Source organism: Choristoneura fumiferana, chromosome Z (genome assembly GCF_025370935.1).
Source record: "Choristoneura fumiferana chromosome Z, NRCan_CFum_1, whole genome shotgun sequence".
NCBI classification, from domain to species: domain Eukaryota; kingdom Metazoa; phylum Arthropoda; class Insecta; order Lepidoptera; family Tortricidae; genus Choristoneura; species Choristoneura fumiferana.
In genome coordinates this window covers 28614623-28640909 of record NC_133472.1, presented here as the reverse complement: position 1 = coordinate 28640909, position 26287 = coordinate 28614623, and the positions used below count along the sequence as shown (strand labels likewise).

The 26287-nt window shown below is 37.0% G+C and overlaps 1 protein-coding gene across 6 annotated transcripts in view; it reads right to left on the bottom strand.

Moving 5' to 3' along the window:
- The window catches only part of LOC141433512 (uncharacterized), a 109712-nt gene that overhangs the window by 26711 nt on the left and 56714 nt on the right, over positions 1 to 26287 (bottom strand). For all 6 annotated transcript variants that reach the window (XM_074095614.1, XM_074095597.1, XM_074095589.1 and 3 more), the window contains 13 exons: positions 19719 to 19813; positions 16542 to 16705; positions 14903 to 15076; positions 11458 to 11578; positions 11052 to 11159; positions 10660 to 10803; positions 10210 to 10298; positions 9863 to 10034; positions 9511 to 9654; positions 9247 to 9385; positions 8678 to 8801; positions 3863 to 3963; positions 2317 to 2390 (listed from right to left, as the gene is read on the bottom strand). In XM_074095614.1, coding sequence (XP_073951715.1) covers positions 2317 to 2390; positions 3863 to 3963; positions 8678 to 8801; positions 9247 to 9385; positions 9511 to 9654; positions 9863 to 10034; positions 10210 to 10298; positions 10660 to 10803; positions 11052 to 11159; positions 11458 to 11578; positions 14903 to 15076; positions 16542 to 16705; positions 19719 to 19813 — 1649 coding nt within the window. The remainder of the gene's footprint in view (positions 1 to 2316; positions 2391 to 3862; positions 3964 to 8677; positions 8802 to 9246; positions 9386 to 9510; positions 9655 to 9862; positions 10035 to 10209; positions 10299 to 10659; positions 10804 to 11051; positions 11160 to 11457; positions 11579 to 14902; positions 15077 to 16541; positions 16706 to 19718; positions 19814 to 26287) is intronic.

Genomic DNA, 26287 nt, shown 5'->3' with positions numbered 1-26287 from the left:
TTTGTATGTTTGTCCGTCTTTCCCGTCGAAACTGAGCGATGGATCGACCAGATTTTTGGCATAGAGATAGTTTATGGGCCAGGGAGCGACATAGTTACTTTTATTCCCGAAAAAATGCACAATTCCCGAGGGTACAGCGCGCGATAACCGAATTCCACGGCGGCGAAGCCGCGGGCAAAACTAGTAGTCACTTAGATGTTGAGTAAAACTGAGGTAATCGTACATAAAAAATTATAGAGAGGGTTGTGAAAAAAAAAGATAAAGTAAACCCTGTTTATAACTTTTAAATTAAAACAATGCAGGGAAAATTTGTAGCAGACGTAGAGTTTGATTGCCTTTAAAAAACGATCCTTGATCGACCAAGACAAACTTAAGTAAAGAAAATAAATACGTATCATCAATAATCAAAGTAAAAACGTCTCGAGGGTGGAGCAGGTAGGTACGTTGCGGGACGAGTATCCACTTAAGTGGCTGTTTAAAGATTGACAAATGGTTTCAAACCGAAATAAACATTTTGATTCCTAGTTAAGGGGCTGCGGGCACAACACAAAACACATAGAAACTTATATAATTTTTCAACACTTCACTTGCAAGTTTTTTTTTCAATTAGTTTCTAAATCTGTATCGCGACCATAAACATCACAAATATTCCTTGTTCCGATTTTCAGTAAGACTACCTTCCGAAATTTAACAGTCAAGCTTGCGCCCAATTTATAGAAATGAAAACTACAAATGTGATAAGTAAATTTATTATGTTACATTAGAGTAGACATCTTTGCACCAGGAAATTTATTTAGCGAGGTTTTAGCTAAGGGGAAATAGTTGGCAAGTACATAAAATAATAATTTCATCTAAGTTTAGGTTTATTTTAGTTTGTATTTACAACGACCGTTCCTGCGCTGCCCCATCCAACGGTAGGTAGGTACATTATTTAACTTTTATAAAATAAAATCTCCTCTTACGTCTATATTTTTTTAATACGAAGCAAGATATTGTTAACATGTAAATGATTTTTCATAACTGTTAAATTAGTAATCTGGCAAAAAGGAAGTATACATATATGTATCTAAGTTTAGTTTTAACTGTCGCGTATTTAGCCTTAACTATAGGCATTTTTGTGTCTTACCTCATAATTAAGGGGCACTCTAATTTGATTATAGCTTTAAAAGAACAATAAATATCTGTAAATGAAGGTACATTTATGAGTTGGGTTGAGCCACTGACTTACCGATGGTTGATGCGATGGCACTACGGTCTCCGATTCACTTTATGAGTTGGGTTGAGCCACTGGCTTACCGATGGTTGATGCGACGGCACTACGGTCTCCGATTCACTTTATGAGTTGGGTTGAGCCACTGGCTTACCGATGGTTGATGCGACGGCACTACGGTCTCCGATTCACTTTATGAGTTGGGTTGAGCCACTGACTTACCGATGGTTGATGCGACGGTACTACGGTCTCCGATTCACTTTATGAGTTGGGTTGAGCCACTGGCTTACCGATGGTTGATGCGACGGCACTACGGTCTCCGATTTACTTTATGAGTTGGGTTGAGCCACTGGCTTACCGATGGTTGATGCGACGGCACTACGGTCTCCGATTCACTTTATGAGTTGGGTTGAGCCACTGACTTACCGATGGTTGATGCGACGGCACTACGGTCTCCGATTCACTTTATGAGTTGGGTTGAGCCACTGGCTTACCGATGGTTGATGCGACGGCACTACGGTCTCCGATTCACTTTATGAGTTGGGTTGAGCCACTGGCTTACCGATGGTTGATGCGACGGCACTACGGTCTCCGATTCACTTTATGAGTTGGGTTGAGCCACTGGCTTACCGATGGTTGATGCGACGGCACTACGGTCTCCGATTCACTTTATGAGTTGGGTTGAGCCACTGACTTACCGATGGTTGATGCGGCGGCACTACGGTCTCCGATTCACTTTATGAGTTGGGTTGAGCCACTGGCTTACCGATGGTTGATGCGACGGCACTACGGTCTCCGATTCACTTTATGAGTTGGGTTGAGCCACTGACTTACCGATGGTTGATGCGGCGGCACTACGGTCTCCGATTCACTATATGAGTTGGGTTGAGCCACTGACTTACCGATGGTTGATGCGACGGCACTACGGTCTCCGATTCACTTTATGAGTTGGGTTGAGCCACTGACTTACCGATGGTTGATGCGACGGCACTACGGTCTCCGATTCACTTTATGAGTTGGGTTGAGCCACTGACTTACCGATGGTTGATGCGACGGCACTACGGTCTCTGATTCACTTTATGAGTTGGGTTGAGCCACTGACTTACCGATGGTTGATGCGACGGCACTACGGTCTCCGATTCACTTTCGCTAACCACATTCACGGTTATGGAAGTGACAACTGCAAAGAGTAACAAGTTTAATTAATTGTTATAATAGGTATATATATAACCTGATATAAAGGGAATAGTAAATGACTTCAAATGCAAAACCTAGCATCTATATTAAAAAACAAGATTTTCTTCAAAAAAAATGTTTGTTTTTATTTTTGTTTTTCTGTTAGCTTTCCTATCCCATTTGACACAAGTTGGAACTGCAAAGGAAATAATAAATTAGACAATGTATCTATAACTTTCGTTTTGTAAAGGTTATCAATTTATCATTTAAAGAGCCGATTCACAAACTGGGGTCTAGGTAATACAGAAATCACGGTCGATGTAATAAAGAAAACTGCATATTAATAAATGATATTGTAACGGATAACTCACGTCTTAAACCGAGTTTAGCTCGACATGTTTCGGGCTATTTCGTAGCCCTTCTTCTCAGAGAAAAGTTTTTCATTCCACAGAAAGTGCGTGAAGCCATTGAGATTAGTCTTCATCCGAATTTTAACCGGGATTGCGGTTGGTCGGTACCCCCGAGTTGGAAAACAGTTTTAAATACTCATGCTGCGTCATCGGTTGGTGTGAACGTGCCTTTGCGGAGCGATGTTGTTAGTGTTGTGTGCTACCCTACATTAGACATTGACAATAAAAATGACGATAAAAATGCGGGTAGTTGTGCGCCGGTGTTAGCTTCGTCGGGCAGTCGCGCGAGTAGAGCGGTGGCGCGGAGTCGCGTTCGCGTGCTCCTGAGAAGAAGGGCTACGAAATAGCCCGAAACATGTCGAGCTAAGCTCGGTTTAAGACGTGAGTTATCCGTTACAATATCATTTAATATGAGTGAGTCTCACGGTAGTTTCATGCATATTAATAGCCAGAATATTACTGAAAATGCTGATTACGTAATTGATAGATCGCATAGTCTAGTCTAGCCAGTAGATCTTAGTAGTAGGGGATGGGCATGATGCTAAATGAGGATTTACTCGAGCGTCGTGGTGACTAATTAGGTTTTGTAGATTAGTTGATAGGAAGAAAAAGTTATAAATTTTTCCCTTCTAGTGACGGGGGAAGCGTTTACGGATTTTCAAAAATGTTAAATAATAATTACATGGAAATACTTTAAGCGTGCCAGATATTGTAGTTTAGATGCCTCAACGTGTGTCTGATACCGAAATTATTCATCTGCCAACTTGCGTATCGGTGGTGACCATCCGGAAGGGCAAAAAAAAAGAGAATTCTAGCGCGTTAAAATGTTACCCAAAAAAATTTCTATCACTTCCGCAAGCTCACAGCGAATTTTTGTAAATTCAATAAATAATCGACATATTATAATAAGTATATAGACTTATATATTATGGCAAAGGTACTCAGCAGGATGTCCGTATCCCGCCTTATGTTCATCTGACACGTTCGAGTAAATCACAAAATCCCCTTTTGGGCTCCTCTACTATAGGTGTAATGAAGTTGGCCATCCCCGCAGTAGACAGCTTACCGTCGTCTGGATTGAGCGGCGGGATGAGGTGCTCCACGGAAGTCCCGGCGCGGTAGCTGCAGCTGCTGGGCCCGGCTTGCGGCTCGTCGTGCGACGCCGCGCTGCAAACCAATACACTCATTATACCTGTATCACAATTATTGTTGTCATCGACATCCTATGTCTTGATTATAATGCATGTCCCTTAGTTTTATGAATGAATTAAAAGCCGAATACTGGCGAGTTATTTCGTGAGTAGTTTCACGAGTAGCAGCGCGCTGTGATTGGTTGACACTTTGGTGTCTTGCTTGATTATATTTAATGGTGTGCGCGTTAATTTTTACGAATCAACTAGGAAGCTAGGTTTTGGCGAGTTATTTCCTGTGTTTGACGTCTTAGTTTAATTAATAAATATTTGGTAATTTTGTATATGAGTTACAAGTTTCGTAGTGGTGAATAAGCATAAAAATTTAGGCAACTCGATGGGAATCGAGTTGTATAAAGCCTGTGCTACTATCTATAATATAAAAGTGAACCGCCAGAACGGGACAAAAAAACGAGACAGAGCAGGATATCGCTCTACAACGCCATTTTGAGACGTTTCTCCCAAAGAACGCATTATTTCTATGGAATTTTAAAGCAATTCGATTCTTTGACCATGGGAATCGCGAAAAACTTGAGAAAATATGATATTGGGTGTGTACATTTTGTATATTTAGCAAAATAAAATCACAAGTTCGAATTTCGAGCCAAAAACGAGCGATCTATTATCTATGCCAGTGTTGCCATTCAGGGAAAAAGAAATCTATTCATTATCCTGCATTGCAGTCTGTAAAGCTCCCCATTCATAGCCGTGCGCCAGCAGGGCTACTACGAAACTCGAAGTTCGTGTCGTGCGCTCCCTCTAACACATACTATTTAATACGAGAGAGAGAGGGACGGTACGATACGAACTTCGAGTTTCGAGTTTCGTAGTAGCCGTGCAGATTACGTACTTTGCTGCGATGCCGAAACTTCTGAAGAACAGACGCCCATCGGCGTCAGCGGCATCCAGGGAAAGCTAAATTAGACGCCCATCGGCGTTTTCGGCACTCCAGTTGCAAATTTGTAGATATGCATTAGAAACAGTGTTCGTAAACCTTTTGTGATTTTTTATTATCACTGTTTTTGTACAGAAGTAATGAATATGTATTTTGTCGGAAAAGTTCGTATTTAAAGCCTGACCAGAAATATATGACTATTCGCCATGTTGCGGAATTTAATTGGAACTAGTTTCTTACACTGGCAATAATTTTAATGATTGTCAGTGTCACTGTGGCGGTTTCTTTAAACAATAACAAAAAATGCCGTTCGTTCATCCACCATTACCTCTCATTTTTCGTTTTCTAGAATTTTTTACCGTACAACGGCAAAAACTACTAGACACTGGCAAAATTGTCCTCTGATGGACAGAGCCATATTTTTTTTAAAGAAACAACAACAACAACAAAAAATATCCAAAACGATTCGTAGTCAATAACGGATAATTGCAAATAATGTTTATAATAAACTACTGGAAAAAAACGCTTGGGGAATAAAACTATTTCGCTACAAAACCTTTTCAAATTATCATCGGAGCTAACAGGTAAACGTTGTAGACAAGTCAAGATGTCATTGTAGTCTGGTAAAAATAAGCAGTAATTATAGTTATTAATAAACTTTCTAGGTATATCGGAGTCATCGATTACGCGAATTATGAAAGAAGGTCGTTCCTCCTCAGGTTTTAGGTCGCCAAAGAAAAAAGAAAGCATTGTTCCGACTATACTGAACTATTTGCCATATAAATAAGAACAATAGCGCCCTCTTGACAATAGTCATATATTTTTGGTTTACCTTTAGGTATCTTGATACGATGAAAAAACATTATTCACTAGATCTATAAGCAGGTAACTGACTATCCTACTAATCCTACTTATTCATACTAATATTATAAATGCGAAAGTGTGTTTGTGTGTGTTTGTCCGTCTTTCACGCCGTAACAGAGCGGCGGATCGACGTGATTTTTGGCATAGAGATAGTTTATGGGCCCGAGAGTGACATAGGCTACTTTTTATCCCGGGAAAATGCACAGTTCCCGAGGGAACAGCGCGCGATAACCGAATACCACGCGGGCGGAGCCGCGGGCAATAGCTAGTGATTATTATAAGATTCATTGACATTTTGAAATTCCGTCAAGCTTCAAGTTAAAGAATGATGCAAACAACAACATGCGCGTGCAAACGAAAAAAAAATCAACTCACCGCAAATGACAGGGAAATTGTGTTTCGACAGAAAGGATTAAAACAATTCGGAACATCTATTTCAGCAGATGATTGCTTTAGTTTGATTGTACTGAGGGACGTTTACTATCATGCTTAATTCTTTTTCTTTAACTTCCTTTCTTAAAAGTCAGTGAGTTAAGTAAGTCTTAGACAGTAAATACAGTATAATTATAAGATATTTATTACATCTAAAATCAGATCAGATCAGCGCAGCCTTTTGAACTAGCTATGCCGCAAGCACTTGCCACTGACTGTACTTTGGCACGTTAATTAACTATAAAGGTTTTTTAATGGAAAGCTACTCAAGCGATCAATTAAATCTAAACACGTTACCTAAGTAAGGCTGAGAAGTAACTACGATTGAAAAGTTGTTGAGTTAACTTGAAACGTCTGAAATAATTAGCAAAATTTTTATTTTGGAAATTATTTAGTTTTACATTTTGTATCTTAGGAATATCATAAAAATTTGTAAGTCGAGTAGGTGTGTGTGCGTGTAGTTTGTTACTCTTTCACTCTAAAACGGCTAGAAATAGTATAGATAGCTGAAGATCTGAAATAGCACATAGGCTATTTTTTACCCCGACTCATCTCTTCTATTTTTCAACCGCTGGCATTAGAGACCAGAAATAAAGCAAGAAAAAAAGCAACTAGGTATAATGAAACGCACTTTATGGTTTTTGGGAATTCCCAGGTAAAAGTAAAATCCCGGAATTTCAATTCAACTGCTGGATCTGATGGTTAGTTATAAAATTGGCAAAGTTGGCTTGTTATAAAATATTTTGTTAAAAAATTCGTGTCCCAGGAGGATATAGTTAGGTTCGGTCAAAAGCATTAATATATAAATTTACGTTATCAAGACGTCAAAAATATCTATACATCTTTATGCCCTTATGACCCTTATTTAATGAGATTTTTTGTACGTAATTTTGTATGTTTTTTTGTGTGTGTTTGTATAATCTGAATTTTACAGCGCATTCGTTTTAACTGTACTTAATGCAATTTTTTTACTGACAAATAAATAAATATTATAAATAAATGCCAGTAAACATAAGGTCGCTGTATACATATTTTGACGCTATGGCTGTATATATATGTTTGCATTCGACTGTACAGAAAGCATTTGTAGACAGGCACCATATCACCATAGTAAAAGAGGACAAGTAGGTCCACTCCGACCCTTTAGGAGACTTAACTGCCTACTTCGGCGCGGATGCTTAGGGTTGTCGACGTCTATTTTTAACCGACTTCAAATAAGCAGGAGGTTATCAATTCGGTTGTATTTTTTTTACGTTTGTTACCTCAGAACTCCGTCATTTGAAGGGTCCACGGAAAGAACATGTCTAGTCACCTTTTTTTTAAATTGATATTTTCATCTCAAAATGTAGAGCGCACAAAGTACTATGACTTACCACTGAATTAAATAATCTGAAAACAATATAAAATCTATTTTTTTATCTTTTAAACAAATGGTAACCATAGTAATTGTTCGTGATGACTAACTTTCAAACCGCTATAACTCAAAAAGTAGCTTAGGTGACTATAGACACGTTCTTTCCGTGGACCCTTCATTTATGAACCGATTTGAAATTTTTTTTTCGTTCGTCTAGAAATGCTTTCAATTAGGTCTCATAAGCACTAAATCAGGATCTGATGATTGGATCCTAGGGAAATCGAGGGCACTCTTCATATATTGTAAGAACGCCTTGGTAATTTCGATATATTTAGGAGTAACTCGTGCATTTGCTCTTGAAAACCATCATTTGGTGAAGTGGAACTGATGATGAAGACCAAATTTGACCAGAGGAGCGACTACTCAGTAACAAGTACTTCACGGGTTGAATTTCAATTACTTTAACGCAGTTACTAAGCAATTTAAGCTCATCGTAATTCATATGGTGAAATGGAACGGGTGATGTGATGAAGCACCAGGACTCCTTAATAGTGCACGTCTCTGCATTGGAAAAGCAATTTGTCGTAAAAGGTGACGAGCAGTTGACATTAAACTATTGTATCTTAGATCTTTTATAGGTATAAGTACCAGAATCTCATGGCAAATGGGGAAATAAAAAATTGTAGAGGGCAATACTGGGGAAATTGAACTAAACGGTATTGATACTATGTAATTTTTAACCGACTTCAATAAAATGAGGAAGTGAGTTATCCGGTACAATATAATTTAATATGAATGATAAAGATACGCGTGCCATCGCGCCGTGCGACACATTTTAGCGGGGGGTGACAGCATGGGTTCCCACTCTCGACGCCCTCCTGTGTTATTTTTTGTTTGTTTGTTTCATTGACAAAAGAAGTAATACGCATCTAATATTTTCTAATAATTTAACGGAAAGAATGGGGCTGTTTCACCAATAATTGATTTATTTTAATTGACGGATAAATGTGATGCCATCTCCATCTATTCGAACAAAACCGCCAAATAAATTTAATCAATGAATGGTGAAACAGGGGGTAAATAGCATAATATATTTTTTACCTAGGCAACTACCCAATTAGATCTATTCTCATTCATTAACTTTACCTCGTTGATTGCTGGAAGCTAGAGAGGCGTGAATTCCGGGAGCTGCCGCCGGTGGAGTTCCGATGCATCGGATGCCGCAGTCCAGGGGTGCCCGGCGGCCGCCCACCCGATCCATCACCAGTAGCTACAATTTATATACATAAGGTGCTAGAATATATATTATCCAGAGTAAAAGTGATCAAGACTGTCAGATTGGAGTGGAATTGGGCAGGGCAGGGCACGTCAGCTGAATTATGCAGTGTATGGAGGTGTGCTTATCACGGGCTGGATGGCGCTTGGCGGATAGCGGCCACGTGGCAAGCCCAGCCCAGACGGTCACACCGGAAAAGTTTCAACGAGTTCCTTTATGATCGACCGGCCACAGCCTTTACTTATAATATCAGTGTATATAGTACCTAGGTATATTCAAAGCAAATTAAAGCTTAGCGATTCGATTACTAAATTTCCAATTTAGGGCTTCCGCTACTTGCCATCGCCGTGCACCCGCGCGAGTTAGCGAAGGCTCTTAATGAAGTTAAGTACATTTTGGACTTTGTCATCTGTAAGTTGTATGCAACACGCCTACGTACCATCGAATGAGTCTGTGTTCATGGAAGCTTGTGAAAAGTCGTATTCTGTTGAGGCGCCCATGCTGCGATGGAGCATAGCGGCCACTCTTTCTCGCGCCTCGCGTTCGATGTTCAAGTCGTCTGAACTCTGCTTCACGCCCTGTACGAACCGAGATAAAACTTACGACTTTTATGGAGAAATTTACTTACTTACATCAGTTATACTATGGTAATGAATGATTGAGGTAGTCTCATATTTATTTTATATTCTATTATTAAACTTACCGTTTTAGTACCGCTATTTGCACTGATGCCGTAATCAGAGGACGAATCCATTTCAACTTCAGAAAGGTCTCGAGATGGGTTTTTGGCAAACCAAACCCCTAGATCATAGGTTAATTTTGCTTCTCTTAGTTTTTGTTCCCAAATCTATAAGTAACAAAATTAAAACTACTTCACAAATATTTGATCTTCATTATTATTGAATACGTAAACAAAGTACCTAATATTTCAGAAGCTGGAATATTGGACGGTGGTTATGAATGATCAGGAGGCCCTGTAAGTCTATTGACAGCTTAATTTTTGGTTTTATTTTTGAGTAGGTAACTATAACATTATGAAATTAAAAAAAAGATACCTTTATAGTGCCTTGAGGATTAGGCTCCTTAGCCAGCTCGGTTAAAGTGAAGCAGTGGCACGAAGTACCAACCTCGTCCAGTAGCACGAATATCAAGGCCACCATGATATCCTTGTTATTTCGTGAACTCAGCTTTGGAAAGTAGATCATTCTATCCACCATATACTTAGGCCTATAAAAAGGTAGGCGAGGGCGCATTAGCGTACAACATAGTAACAATAAACTGACGAGGACGGAAAATAATCCGTTATTTCTGCTCGACAGTTTAGTCACAACAGATTAATTTCGCCAGCAGCAAATAATTAAAGACAATATTAAAGGTGAAGTATAAACTTGATTATATTTACCTAATTAACTTGTAAAGAGGTGAGCTGCCCTTGGAAAGTTTTTTGCATATAAGCATCATATCAGTTAATAAAAAAACTCGAACTTCAATCTGCAATTTTATCGAAGACATTAAAAGAGATATAAATAACAGAATAACAATAAATTAATAAAAATCGCAATTGCTTTATAAGAATTTCGCAGATATAAACATTCGCATGCAAAAAAATCCTTCTTGGTTCCTTAAACGTGTAGCAATGTTTATTGAATGAAGGGCTCTACGTTGCTTTAGTTATTATTCTGAGGCTCAACGTCATTTTTTTTTAAAGTTTCCTTTAAAAATTTGCCACTTAAACATTGACACGTCATTTTAAAGCTACCCGGATGCATCCGAACAAACGCGAGCGCCTACGTATTAAAACTAAGTAGGTTGTTTGAAAACAGATTAACATAAAGTAAGTGTTAGGCCTTGCCTCCTTCACGTTGTCTTTAAAACGCAGATCCCCTTCGTGTATCAAAGTTCTGCTGTGAGTCGGCAAGCAATTGAGCATCGGAGCTTTCAGATTTAACTGAGAAAACATTTTAAAATATCTGTCCATGTCATCGTCCTTATAATCCTAGAAATAAACGAAAAATTTCGGCTTACAATTAACTTTGTCAATGTGAAAACAAAAATATACATTATATACCCACTAGTTCGTTTGTCTGGCCTCTCTAACATAAATAAATATTATTTGTAAAAATCAAGTGACTTCTAATGAATCGAAAAGTAAAAAAACAGGAGAAAATCTAAAATATTGAATGAAATTGACCAAGATATTCGGTTAAAATGATAATTTCACCATTAGAAAAATGCAAATTTTACCATTTCCAACACGTCGATTGAGCCTGCCAGCGCCCCTAGTTTTTCCAATTCTTCGCGTTGTCGTATGGAGCGGTTTAAATCCAATACATAATTCTTTGCAAACGATTCCTTAACACAAAGAAAAACAAATACTTATACATAAATTTATGCGAAAAAAAACTATCAAAAATAATAAACTGATAGATCAATATAATATTATGTTACTGGTACAATGCAATACTAATCAACTTAATGAAAGCGTACAATAAATACAATGATACATTGAATGAGCTAAATATTATGTTGCCGGGTGACAAAAACTTCCGATCGAGAATTTCACGAATCAGGTTCACCGATAAATTTTACTACGCGTAATCTTTCAGTAGCAATATAATATGTATGCAGGTATAATGATTAATGAACTCACCATAGCTATAAGTGAAGTACGTTCTGGCTCTGCGTCAGTATGGGTGATAATTCGGCGCAAGATAAGGCTGTATTTTGTTAAACGCTGCATCGGCTTCGCCATCATGTCCGACAACTGTAGCCTGACAAAAAAAATACAAACATTGGAACATAGAACCTCCCCCTTTTTTGAAGTCGGTTAAAAAAGGCTGACTGATTACAAATACGATACAAGTGGCTAAACATTTAGGGGCTGTTTCACCATCCATTGATTAGTGTTAACTGACGGTTTAATGTGATGCCGTCTCTATTTGTTTTGTTTGACGGGGACGGCATCACATTTAACCGTCAGTTAACACTTATCAATGGATGGGTAAGGCCGCGAATTTTGACCAATGTGACATAGAAATAACATAAAAAAAATACGTGACGTTACCATAAAACGTAACGTAAATTTTTATAGCCTTTTTTTTTTTTTTTTTATTCGACTGGATGGCAAACGAGCAAGTGGGTCTCCTGATGGTAAGAGATCACCACCGCCCATAAACATCTGCAACATCAGGGGTATTGCAGATGCGTTGCCATCCTTGAGGCCTAAGATGGGATACCTCACGTGCCAGTAATTTCACCGGCTGTCTTACTCTCAACGCCGAAACACAACAGTGCAAGCAATGCTGCTTCACGGCAGGATTAGCGAGCAAGATGGTGGTAGCAATCCGGGCGGACCTTGCACAAGGTCCTACCACCTGGTTGTGAGCGTGCTTGTGACTTCGACTGTACAAGCTATTTAATACCTCAAAGAAATGGCCAAAACTATAGCAATTTAGTATTTTGTCTAAAACTTTATATTTTTCAATGTAAATCAATACATCTAACTCTTAAGGGGAAGAGCGCTGCTTATCCTAAATCACAGGTTTTACCAATTTAGGAAGTAGTGTCTTAGTTAAGTGGAGAATGAAAACAGATGTTATTGGAAATAAATTATTATGATTATTAAGTTTAGGTAACAAATGAACTTAGTAGGTAGGTAAGTGAATCTCTCCGTTTGTCTCTCACTTTAAATACCCTATGAATGTAAGCAGGACGTGAACACAGAACTCGCCACAATACCCTTGTGCCGATCCTTGCACCTACAGATTAAAATTTATTTAACTTCAAAATATCCATCTAACTAACTTACTGTGCAGTCATTGGAAACCTTATAATAAACTGGTATAAGTTAGAATTTTTCTGTGTGCACTTCCCTTTACCACATTTTTTCGTTACGTTATGTAAAAAATACGTAGCATTTTGTAAAAATGTAACGTAATCGTAACGAAAGTGTAACGTATTTTAAACAAAAAATCGTTTATCATGGTGAAATAACGACATTTTGAACATAATAATACATGCCACTTGCGTGGAAAAGACTACCCTATCGTATGAAAAAAGAACCAGTTAAAAATAATCACTACTTGCCCTTGAAATCGAACAAGCACTTTCGACGTTTTTTCGAAAAAAAATCTCCGCGTCACTTTTGATGGCTGTTTGTCAACAAACTGATGAGATTTATTTATCTCATCGGTGTTGCCCTATTAGAGTATTAGTTGCCAGTGTACAAAAACAGATTTCAACCAAAATTGGCGTTAAAGCTAGCTTTATAAAGCGTCACCTAAGTATTCGTAACGAAAACGTGGAATTTTGGCACGTGAAAAGAAATAAATATAAAACAAGAAAATTATTTGATTATCATGATTCCGCAATCGGTAGAACTATCGTTATATTATACAATTTTGTTTAAACAAAATCATGATCATGAGAAGTTAAATAGCATGAAACTAATAAGGTATTAAGTACTCGTGGTCAAAAAAAATAGTCAATTTTCGTTACGTTTTGGACGGAAATATATATTTTTTTGAAGGGTTTAAATCAATTATCTCATTTGCGACCTTGAGAGTTTATATCGTGTAATATAATAATAAAAAAATTAAACCTCTAGGTGTTAAGTATCAGTTTTTTTTATCAGCGTTCCAAATTTGAAACGTCCAAATTGGTCAAAATTCGCGGCCTTACCCGGATGGTAAAGCAGCCCCTTAAAATCTAAAATAATTGTATGGAACTTCTTGTGTGTGAGTCAACTTCCGTACAAAACAATGTTTTTTTTTTCGAATTAGAATATTTTTCCACTTGTATCGTAATTGGTAATCAGTAGCCTTATGTGGTTTAAATTATAGTATAGGATTTTTTTAACACCATGTAGATGCATTGCTCCACAAAACTGTTCGTGCACAGTGTACAGTGCACATGATTTTGTGTCCTTTTGTTTGCACTGCCAACGTGGATTACCCGTTTAATTTTGAATCGATTTTATAAACATAGGTACAGGTGACCCAGGTACTGACGTTAATATAACAAACCCCCCCTATATTCATGTTCATGTTAATTGTTACGGTTACATTATGTTCAGCAAATTTTGTTGTTTTGCTAACTTTCTGGTGGTCAGTTTTATCAGCATGTAAAGTAAAATTATTCAGCTATGTTGTCAAAAACTTGAGTTGGTTGAAACGACACAAAAAACCGGCCAAGAGCATGTTGGTCACGCCCAAGATAGGGTTCCGTAGCCATTACGAAAAAAATCAAGTAATATTTTTCTAAAGATTTCATATTGTGTACGGAATCTTCCAAGTTTAGGTAGGTATATTTTATACCTTAGGCTGCTATTTACTCTTAAACTACTAATAATTCTCAAGAAAACTCAACCATTATAGTTTTCCTTGTAAGTTTGATATACTTACTACCATCCTGAATTTTTTCTAAATTTTCCACCCACCGGTTTAGATTTTAGAGGGGGGAGGGGGACGCTCGACTTTAATGAAAATTTGCGCTTAAATTTGAATATTTTGAATATTTAGCAAAGAGATCACTTAATCGAAAAATAGTGTTGGAAACCCCCAATAGTTTAAAAGACCTATCCAACGATACCCCACACGATATGGTTAGGTTGGCGAGAAAAAAAATCACCCCCACTACCCCAAATACCCTATTTTTTTATTTTATTTTACTACTTTGTCGGCGTGACTGGTATGTATGCTAAATTACAGATTACTAGTACTAACGGTCTCTGAGCTTAGCCGCGGACGGACAGACGGACAGACATGGCTAACTAAATTATACGTATAAGGGTTCCTAGTTGACTACAGAACCCTTAACAGAGTATCTCCTGAAGTACGAAAACTTGCTAAGAGTACATTTTTTTAGACTAAGTACTTAATTTTGAATTATCAATGTAGTTGTTAGGCCACCCGTTTTTCCGTTGTAAATATGTACCTACAGTTCAGTAAGTGTAGGTGTGGATGAGCAGTGGTGGTGTTACACATCTTTGTATTAAGTTGGTACCTAGTAAAGTCGTGTGGACATCACTTTGAGCACCGTATAATCTAGGTAGCTACACGTATAATTTGTGGTAACTGATTACCAGATTTACGTACCTGTTGCAAGATTTTTGAGCGTGACACCATGACAAATACGTCATAAAATCTGAATTGTTAGATAGCGAACGCAGATAATCCAATGCTTTTGATTGCTCACTAACATACTTCTCATAGGGTTGGAAGAGATCGCGAAAACGACAAAAGCCCGTAGACAAAAATTCCGTGTTGTAACTGAAACACATCGAAGAAATATATAAAGGTACAACTTAAAATATGTAAACATAGCACTTACAAAATAAAGTCCCTTCCTGTCATCTGTCCGTCTGTACGAGTGTATATAAATCTTTTAGACTAAGGAACGAAATATATAATGAAATTTCACTTTTTTCTTGGATGCATAGGTAATAATATATCGATATTAAAAATGACTAATGAGGAAACCACATATATTTAGTTAAGTAGGTATATCAAACTAGCGATAAAATTAGTGTAAACCGCGTACCTTACGCGGAACAAAACCCGAAATTAAATCATAAAATTAGTACCTAATGACCGCGATAGTCTAAAACATCGTGAAGCTAGCGATATATCGATACATCCCCGATTCGCATGTGTGTAAGTTTTGGGGAAAGGGACGGGGAAAATGTAAAGAGCCTTTGATTATACTTTCTTTATTTCTTTGCCTCTTTTTTACGAAGCTGCATCCTTTATAAAGTTACTTCCTTTAAAAACTCCTGACTGACTCATCACGCACAGGCACAGCCCAACCCATGGATCTAGAAACCTGAAATTTTGCATAGAGGTCTCATTTATGACATAGACAAGGAAGAAGGATGGATTATGCTAATTTTCCACAGAATAGAGAATGCATGGTTAGAAATGGGGGTTTAAGACAACACAAACGTACTATAGAGATACCTAGATTTTAAGAGGAAGGGCCTGTTTCACCACTTGTCGACTTAACTTTAAGTGTCAGATAAAAGTAATGTCGTCTTTCTTTATTCGGACAAAACAAATAGAGACGGCATCACTGATATCCGTCACTTAAAGTTAGTCGTCAAGTGATGATTGGTTTTTTGGAGTCTTTTTGTATTTTCTATTTCAACTCCAAATTTGTTATCCCGTGAAACCATATCGAAAATACAAACTGAGACATGGATGCACAGAAATGCATGGTTTGTCTTGTCTGGGTGAGCGGCGTTATATTACTATTATGTATATAGCACGCAGCACGGATTGCTGAGGACCTTTGTTCGATTCCCAGTGCTGGTGTCTTTTTCTGGTTTTTCTGTGCATCCATGTCTCAGTTTGTATTTTCGAGTCGACAAGTGGTCCAAACAGGCCCTAAGTGTAGTATTTTTACAGTAACTACAAGACACACTTTTACATACGACATTTTTGATGAAGATCCCAAAGCGCGGGAAACTTATTATAAAAGGCGCGCAGCGCAACCAGTCTACGAATACCGCCCTCGAAACGGAATAGCTAATACTGGTTTTTAACTTTGTTTGAAGAAATAGGTTATTTACGTGCATATCTAATATCTGTAAGTGCAGTAGATTTATTAAAATCAACTTTTCACGCTTTTTCGTTCTTCGTTACGAGGACAGTATTAGTATAGCCTAGTCGCGGATGAGCAGGTAATTTTTCTTCATTCACTTCTTGATTACGATTGTGGTTACAAATGTGTCCTCACGGATGTCCGTTGTTGACCGCGTCGGCAAGCATGGGGTACATGGTGATTTCCCAGAAGGCAAGACTCGCGTTGAGCACGTCCGGAATGTTGGAGAATAATCTCGACGTGTCCACGTCCAGCATTTTACCATTGTCTTGCAGGACGTGTGCCGCTGCCATAAATACCTAAACATATTTAAAACTTAACAGAATATGACACATAACTGTGTTACCACACAAACTTTGGCACTCATTAAAAATGCGTTTAACACTTGGCACTTCAAAAAAAATTACTATTGACTGAATGGTATTTTTTGTGGCATCTTTAGTATGTACATGAAAGGTTAAAAAGCGGTGAAGTTAATTGAAGCCGTAATGCTTGGCAGACGTCGAAGTAGAGACTGCATTAATTTGAAATCAATTCAGAACAAATTTGCTTATTTGACCAAGCAAAAGTTAATGCTGTGGCATCGAAGAGAAAGAATATGACTGTCTCGTCATCCGTGATCCTGCAGGGCTACCATGAAACTCGAAACTCAAAGTTCGTACCGTACCGTCCCTCTCGCTCTCGTATTAAATAGTATAAGTGTCAGAGGGACTGCACGACACCAACTTCGAGTTTCGAGTTTCGTAGTAGCCCTGCTGCAGTATCTTACTCTAATAAACTGTTAAAAGGAATCTAATTCCAGCTTCGCAAGATGTGGGTATCTGACGCTCAAGAGACTTGACAATTTATTTAGTTTAAAGTAAAATAGACTAGGTCTGAGCTATGCAAAAAGATGTACCTACCTACCTGCTCGTAATTACTAAGGAGTAGGTATAGTATAGCTACGTCATTACTCATTACAACAACGCTTGCTCAGAGGATGCGCTGCAGTTAATATGCTTTACCTACATAACCCAAGAGCTTTGTAGATCCACAAAATTAAATGCAGTTTATGTAACAGATAGGTATATAACGATAAATGCTATTGCATTGAGGGTTTAACCATTTCCGTAGGAATAACTAACTTAAATTCACCATCAAAAACGATAGTGCGACTTCATGGGCAATTAAGTTAAAAGTGCCTTGCAATTAAACTATTATACTCAGACATAGAAATTGCAACCAATAGATAAGTAAGTACCTTAAAAGTTTAATAATAACGCACTCAGTATAGTTTTCAATATCATGATATCAATCATATCACTTTATAATAACAGCAGACATTATGTTAACTATTCCGTTATTCATAAAAAGTTACAAAAACCTGTTATTTTTTTTTATTCAACTGGATGGTAAACGGGCATGTGGGTCTCCTGATGGTAATAGATCACCACCGCCCATAAACATCTGCAACACCAGAGGTATTGCAGATGAGTTGCCAACCTAGAGGCCTAAGATGGGATACCTCAAGTGCCAGTAAATAGTTTGGAAAAATAAATTTCCAAGTGACAAAAAAAGGTTGCCTGGAAGAGATCGCTCTTTAGCGATAAGGCCGCCTATTGCTCACCTTGTAATTTTTTCTCTGTGTATCTGTTTTCTGTATCGCTTACTATGTCTGGTGTACAATAAAGAGTCTTTGTATTGTATTATATTGTGACAAATAAAAACAAACGAATACTTAATATTAACACAGTCGTAAGCTTAACAAGCGATGATAAAAAGAGTGAAGATTTATAAATATGTCTCAACTTTAAGCTAAAATTTTGTTTTATAATTTATTTTCCAAATCAAAGATTTTCTTATGTCTACAGATACAGTATCTAATAGACATAGACTATGAAAAATAAAAACTCAATTGCGGCAAATGTGCCCCCTTCTGCCCTTCGCAGACCCCGAATGGGGCGGAGGAGCACAAGTGATCGATCTCCCTAAAGTCGTCGGGTTATAGCCACCTAGTGCCCTCGATATTTGGAGGATTAACCTTTCAGTAGAATAGGTACTCCCGCGGGTAATCTTGTTCCAATCCCAACACAACGAAAGAAATAATATGAAATCCGTATAACGGTCTTTTTATGACGAATCGTGTTTTTATCAATATTTCGTTCATCTATAAAGAAATATTGATGAAAATTCTAAAATGAAATTGCATTCGTGGTAGAGCGACTTTACTTTTTACCAGTGGAGCTACTAAACAGTTTGCTAAATGTCAGTTCAGCAAAAATATTTCTATTAAACTAATTTCATAACATAAAACACAATACAATAAAATAATCTTTATTGGAAACCACAAATTGATTCAGTGAAATACAAAACGAAAAATTAAACAAGGAGAACAATTACCAAGGTGCACCATTTTATATGGAAACAAATACAAAGAAGTGGCGAAAGAAAAACGACGGGAGAAATCGAAATTAATGTTCAATATTTATATAGGTACTTAAACAAGCATGTTCAGTTACTTCTGAAAAAATAGTGTAGGCATGTACATCGTTTTCTGTTGTTCGAATAAACTTTAAAATGTAATATAAATTAAAAAAAATATATTTTTAAAAGTCGCTGAACTAATGTTGTTCAGTTTGATGGGTACGATCTATGTTTTAATTATTTGCTCGTATACAGGTCACACCCGGAAGAGTGCAGTTGTTATGCAAATTTGGATATGTTCATGAACATTCGTTGCTGACTGTACATGTACCACATATATATATATATGAGTGAGTGTGAGAAATGCCAAAAGGATACATTTACGAAAGAAGGAATGAAATCGAATGAAATAAGAATTAACAAGGCGAAAGAGAACAAAAAAGGAGCGAAGACCGAGTGAAAATTAGTTAAGGGGTAAATACTGCGGCTTGAGGAGGTTTTCAAAAATAGGAAGGGATTGCGCTTTCTCAACAGATAAAAGAAAAAAAAACAGATACTAATAATAATAAAATATACCGAGTAAGTGAAAACAAACAAAACATTGCATACTAGCTCAAACGACTGTACCTATCTGGGAAAAGTGTCAGACAAATGATACACATACGTCAATAAATAAAATAAAAAAAAAACAAATCGGTTCATAAATGACGGAGTACTGAGGTAACAAACATTAAAAAAAAACACAGCCGAATTGATGACCCCTCCTTTTTTTTGAAGTCGGTTAAAATTACGAATATCTACGAGTACCTACCTACTGTCATCGGCCAAAAAATAATAATATAAAATGTTTTCGGACAAATGAAATTCTTTGTTTACTCGTACAGTAGGTAGGTAATTGCGATAACTTACCTCTACGACGGACGTGAGATGCCTAATGTAATCAGCCTCTGTGCGTATCAGCTCTCGTATCACAGCTTGCCTTGCTTCTTCATTGGGGCTTAACGCTAAAAAAGTAAAAAAAAAACATTAAAATCACGACACAGAGAAAATACAAATTGCATTTTATCACCCAACTTGATCGCTCTTTCTTCACTCTCGTTTCTAAAAAAGAAACTGGCTTTTCCATAAGGAGGTAAGAGAGATTTTTAAATTCCTAGAGTGCAAAGAGTACGGAACGGAATGACATCCCGCTCGCAAGCCCTCGCCCAGAGCCCCCGATATTCGTTCAAGGCTTTTTTAACTTTATGACCTGCCAATTAATATTTCTTACGTCGTTAAATCGTCATAAACGGATATTACGAGGCTGAAAAGACATTTTAAGAGCTTTTCGTGTAAAAATAAGTGTGCCACTTATCACACTTAACTAACATAGATGGAAGGTGGAAATAGTAATCCAATAAAAACAGGTATTTAGCTGACTGGCTCCTAGCTGTCATCACGCCATGATATAAAATAAAGGTTTGTACTATATAATCCATCCATACTTATTATACTTATTTATTTATAATATTATAAATGCGAAAGTAACTCTGTCTGTCTGTCTGTCTGTTACGCTTTCACGCCTAAACCGCTGAACCGATTTTGATAAAATTTGGTACAGAGATAGAATAGACCTTGGGAAAGAACATAGGCTATCTTTTATCGCGAAAAAAGACTTTAAAGGGTTGAAATAGGGGATGAAAGTTTAGATGGTGGAAGTTCGTCGCTGTCGAAGATAAAACCATGAAACTTGGCATTTAGGCACTTAATAAGAAATAATTATATATTTGTTTGAGCTTTTTTGAAAATTCGACCTGTGAGGGGGTGAAATAGGGGATGAAAGTTTATATGCAAGGTCATCATTATCGAATATAAATCGATGAATCTTTATTAAACTTGCCATTTCGGCACGTGAAAAGAGATAAATAGATATTTGTTCGCACGTTTTTTTAAATTCTTCCTGTGAAGGGGTGAAATAGGGGATGGAAGTTTATATGGAAGATCGTCATTGTTCTTTATGAAACTTGGCAGTGGGCTACTTATAAGAAATAAATAAATATTTGTTCAAGCGTTTTTGAAAACATTACCTGCGAGGGGATGTTAGCAGAGGGGATGGTGCAGTGTTAGCAGAGCCTTTTAAACTCATAAGCAAAATGTACGCAATATGGGGTTATTTTAGATGGTTTATTCACATTGACAGTCAGACATGAAAAATTATGATTTTCAGATTTTTCTTATTTATTTTGCTACCTTTATGCAAAATTTCAAGTTTCTAGGACAGCCGGAAGTACCCTATAACTTTTTCTGTTGAGGTAACTTGTATGGAAACACCTTTTGAATGACTGTAGCTTTTGATTGCCTTCTTAGAGTTTTGATTTTTTCACAGCTTTCGGGACTATTGACCTGAGTTTAGGGTCTTAATTTCAACTCGATACCTATACTCCGCGCGTTTACGAGATAAAGGGTCTTGACAGACAGACGGACGGACGGACAGCTAAGTAATCCTACATGGGTTCCATTTTTTCCTTTTTAGGTACGGAACCCTAATAAACATTTGCTCTGGCGCTTTTTAAATTTCGACCTATTTACTTGAAAATATGGGGATGAAAGTTCTTAAGGAATTCCAAACAAGTTACTACGTATAAGTATATTTATCGGAAATATGTGTAGCTATGCTTAGTAAAAATGCCTTGACTTACAATAAAGAACGTAAGGTGTCAAGAGTTCACTATGAAGAATTAGTACTTTTGTGTTGGCAGGGTAGAATACACGTCGTATTGCGAAAATGTTGCTACCCGCAAAGTATTTAGGTTTTACCAAAGAACATCGGATGGATGAATGTATGGAAGAACAAAAAAAATTAGTTTATATTTATAGCAATTTATTAAAATAGGTTATTTTCGGTAAACCATAAAAGTTTCTATGTACTATTATTGGCAGAATAGGTATCCTATATAAATTAAATACTTCCCAAAATTACTATTCCACGCGGACGAAGTCGCGGGCAAAAGCTAGTAAGTATATATTTATTGCCAGCAGCCCTTGGAATAGGAAAATAGGTTAATGATAAATCCACAAGAAATTAGCTTTTCTTTTCATTTGCTCTGTTCGCTGTATTTTGTAGCAGCTTTAAAACACTCATTATAATATTATAATTATAATCAAACCGAAAACGTCAATGAATTTACGTAGATTAGTTTGCAACCTGTGTCTATGAGCCTCTCAGACGTCTATCTTTGTCGCATTTCGTTAATCGCTACTCTAGTCGTTCAACTTAAATTTGTATGCCTTAATGCAAGCTTAACGAGTTCCTAAGAGAATAAATCTCCATTTATGAATTCAGCTTACGTTTTATCATCCATTATATCAATCCGCAACCGAAGAGATTCGAAATTTAAATGTTTATCTTTTATGGATGGATCATTTAATTTCTCCAATAAATCTTCATTGCTATCTCCAGATCAATTTATCAATCGTACCTAGTGAAAAAATGTAACTGATTTTAATTATAAATAAGTCTGAAAATACGATACAAAAAAGTTGAAAGCTGTATTCCTGAACCTGGGATCAGAGTAAGACGATTATCATAAATTAAGAACCTTCCACGTGAGCGAGAGATCTCTCAATCTGAATACATTAAGTATTACCGTCCGCATTTTTCAAGGGCTCCCGAAAACCGCCGCGTAGACAATATTATTATGCAACAGTAACAATGGGGTACGCTTAGACGCGTATGTATGCGTAGGTAGAGTATGCTCATATCATAAGATAGATAATAAATATTACGTGAACTCATGCAACATCAAGGTCAAGTGGTCAAGTCTTATACAAACTCAAACCTATCTGACTGAAGATAAAGATGGTAAAAGAAATAAAAATAAAATTTAAATATTTGCATTATTATAATTTGCGTTTGTCTAGTCAATCGGCAAAACTATTGAATTTTTGGACCTGTGAGGATAAGAAAGTCGTAAAATGCTTGAGTACCTAGTTGGACAAGCGGGCCGCGAACAGCTGCGTCTCACGTCGCGTAAACAAACGCTGCAGGAGCCCCGAATCATAATTTTTGCGCCAACTACGGGCTCTACCGGAACTCAGAATTCCCCAACCATTTTAATTTAATTCCCAGGTGACAGTTCCTTCTTGGCGTTATTGATCCATCGGTAATTTTGAGCACCAGGTGGTTTACGAAATCTAATCAGTATTTATGATCCACATTAGGCCAGTGCTTTGACACTTCTATCCTTACATACATCCTGTAGTGCGAGCACATGCTCACAAAGTTTCGTGCCTACTACCACCACCTATGTATACTCGTAACACCTAACCTAGCCTAACTTGACCAAAAATTGAGTGTTCCTTTAAACAAAGAGTATAAGTTGACTACTATTTAGCATTTTAGGATTCTGTAGCCAAAATGGCTGACACTGGATATTCATAGATACCTCTACAAATTTGTACGAACTCCGACTCGCACTCGGCTGGTTTTGGAGGAATAGTATTAAACAATTGCCATATCACCTTTGAGCACAAGATCAAATTTATACCATTAATCAAAAACAAAAAGTAGGACTAAGACTGAAGCAGATAAATGAATTAAGAGACAAGTTGAAATGTGCGCATTAGTAAACTCACTGAAATATTAAGCTGCCACAAAACAAATCAGACCTATTGTTGGCGTGCCATTCCGCAGTCGCGTTTATCTTGCAATGTCCGCGCGGTAAATGATGTATGGTCGGTAATTTCGGAGTAAAGGAGCCACTTCAACTTAGCTAAGTGCTGTTGGCGAGAACACCGAAGAAGGTGGAATTATTGGAAATACTGTAATTACAGTAATTACTGTAATTACAGTACATTTCAAATACACATACATATATAAGTACACAAACTAATACATAACGTTTGTCATACAATTTTCTGTCATAATACTCACTATTTATACTTAGTCACTATTACTACCGATCATAACTCCGAAACATTTAAAACCTTCATGGCAGTTTTCATAAATATCTCTTGTACTCCTTTTTTTGTCATACTTTTTTTAAGCATATTGTTTTGTACTCATAAAACTCCATTATCATATATTTTTAAAGCAGACTTATTTGTAGCTATAAACTTCACTGTCATACAGTTTATGGCCTGCGTTGCTTTCATTTAGTGAAAAAAAATGTGATAAAATAAGTATTTCGATGACAACGCTATCAATGGGCGAAGCAATCACCATCTGTTAGATGTTATTAGTGCAGACATTATTTAACCACAATAGATTGTAAGTAAAAAAGAAAAATCAATCCGTCAGCAAATCAATTTTATATAATTTTACCCTCAATCGTCTTATAAGTTTTCGTAGATGTCAGAAATGTAGGTAAGGTTAAATTAAAACTGCAACCCCCTCAAAATCATACCGCTACCAGTAAAGGAGGTTAGGTTAGGTTAGCAACTGCAACCCCTACAGAACCAAACTACTGCCATTAATATATGTTAGGTTAGGTTAGAACTGCGACCACTACAGAACCAAACTGCCACCAGTAAAGTAGGATAATCACAATTTAAGTAAATAATCTCATCAATATCATCATCTGGGCCTATTTATATTCGTTTATTTCTCCTCCATATTGATAATAATTCGGAAGAGTGATGATTCTGGCTAGAAATCGGTAGCAGGAAAAAAAATCGGAGGATCGATTTAATGCGAGTCAATATGGACCCATATATAGCAGATATTTTTACCCGCGATCTGTCAAATTTCAGATGGGCGCCAGGTTGGCCAACCAAACAAACAAAGTTTTTTTTAAATATACGGGTACTTACTATTTTTGGTAGGATTGGTAGCAACATTTTTTTGTACGCAATCTGTCAAATTTCATAAGAGTGTCAGGTTGACCAACTCAACACTAGATTTTTACACTATGCAGGCAAATACTCTTTGGTTGTGAAATTACAAAAAAAATCTGAAATAAAGGATTTTCATAATTTTTTTCACCTCTAGAGCAGAAAAGTCCCGCTTTGTGCTGGGTATTTAGTGCGGTTATGATGAAATTAAAGCATAGTTGGAAGAAAATACGATATTTAAATGTAAATTTTGTTTTCTTGTCTACAGTGGCGCCAACTGGTGAGCGCGAAAACTGTAGGCCTCATCATTATACGCGTGTTGATATGCGTGTTGATTTTACCACCACTTAATTTTTACCCTGTTTCCCAAGAGATGGCACTGTGCAATGTATGGCAATTAAAATTGTCGTTTCATTTTGTTGTATTATTTAATCAATTATTCAATTAAATTTGTTGATATCCGTACCCCCTCTTCTAAACTTAGAGTTAATTTGGCAAAATCATTCCTGAGTGGCTTATTCATGTTGCTCATGTCACACACGACGTATTAATTTCAGCGCCATCTGTTGTTTAGCAGGGTACTCGATAGTCATTGCACACTTGAAAAAAAGTCAGCACCTGCTGCCTACAAAGCGTCATAAGATTCAGTTGCAACCTTAACTCATTCGAGTGTAGTGGACCTTTAAGGGTTGAATTTTTATAGCCTTTAACCTGGCCGGGGATTTATTCGACAGATTAGTAAAGTTTGCATTGAAATCCGTTCAGCCGTTCTCACGGGATGCGCGGTCATTTTTTCCATTGTGACACGAAAATTAATCATACATTTGTATGAATAACTTTCGTGTTACAATGGAAAAAAATAAAATCTAACTACTTGCGTTAAGGTGTGCAACTTTATGGTCTTCACCCTATGGTTAATAATTGAAACCAAATATCAAAAATAGATTTAGGTAACTAGTTTTAAGCAGATAATTGATTGAGGTCTTTTTAGCTGTAATTTATCCTATGTTAAATTGCTTTGAAAGAAATATTATTAATTTTGTTGATTATTTAATTTATCATTTCACTCATAAAAAACGGTGTAATTAATGTACCATGAATGTGTTCATTTCTAAAAATCCGGACACTTGGAAAGTCCGGCCGCAATCCTGACAAAGGATCAAAAATTCGGACATATCCGGATAAATCCTGACATATGGCAACCCTATCTGTTATCGATTCTAAGTATCCCCAGCGAACTTTTTTTCGGATATCTTCCATGTACAGACTTTCGACCCTCTACAGATTTATTATCTGTATAGATAGATATAGATTAAAAGTGGGTTAGGCACTTTTAGGTTGTGAAATTAATATGAATTTGTAGCTACTTACAAGTACATACAAGTCTGCAGTCGTTCAGTGGTCGTATCAACATTCATTTGTAATCTTAAAGGCGAATATAATCCTTTAAAAACAAATAAATTTAGGCAACGTAATCTAAATACAAAAGGCTAAAAGCGGCCAGACGAATGTTAAGATAGGTCGGTGATTAACTTTAATGGCAATTAGTGATTCCATCACGGCCCGCCATTATGCTGGTTTACTCGACCAAGATCACAGGCCGCGAAATTCGTGAAGTAAATACTTACATTTTTTCTAATTAATTGCGGATCGAGTATTGGTATCAA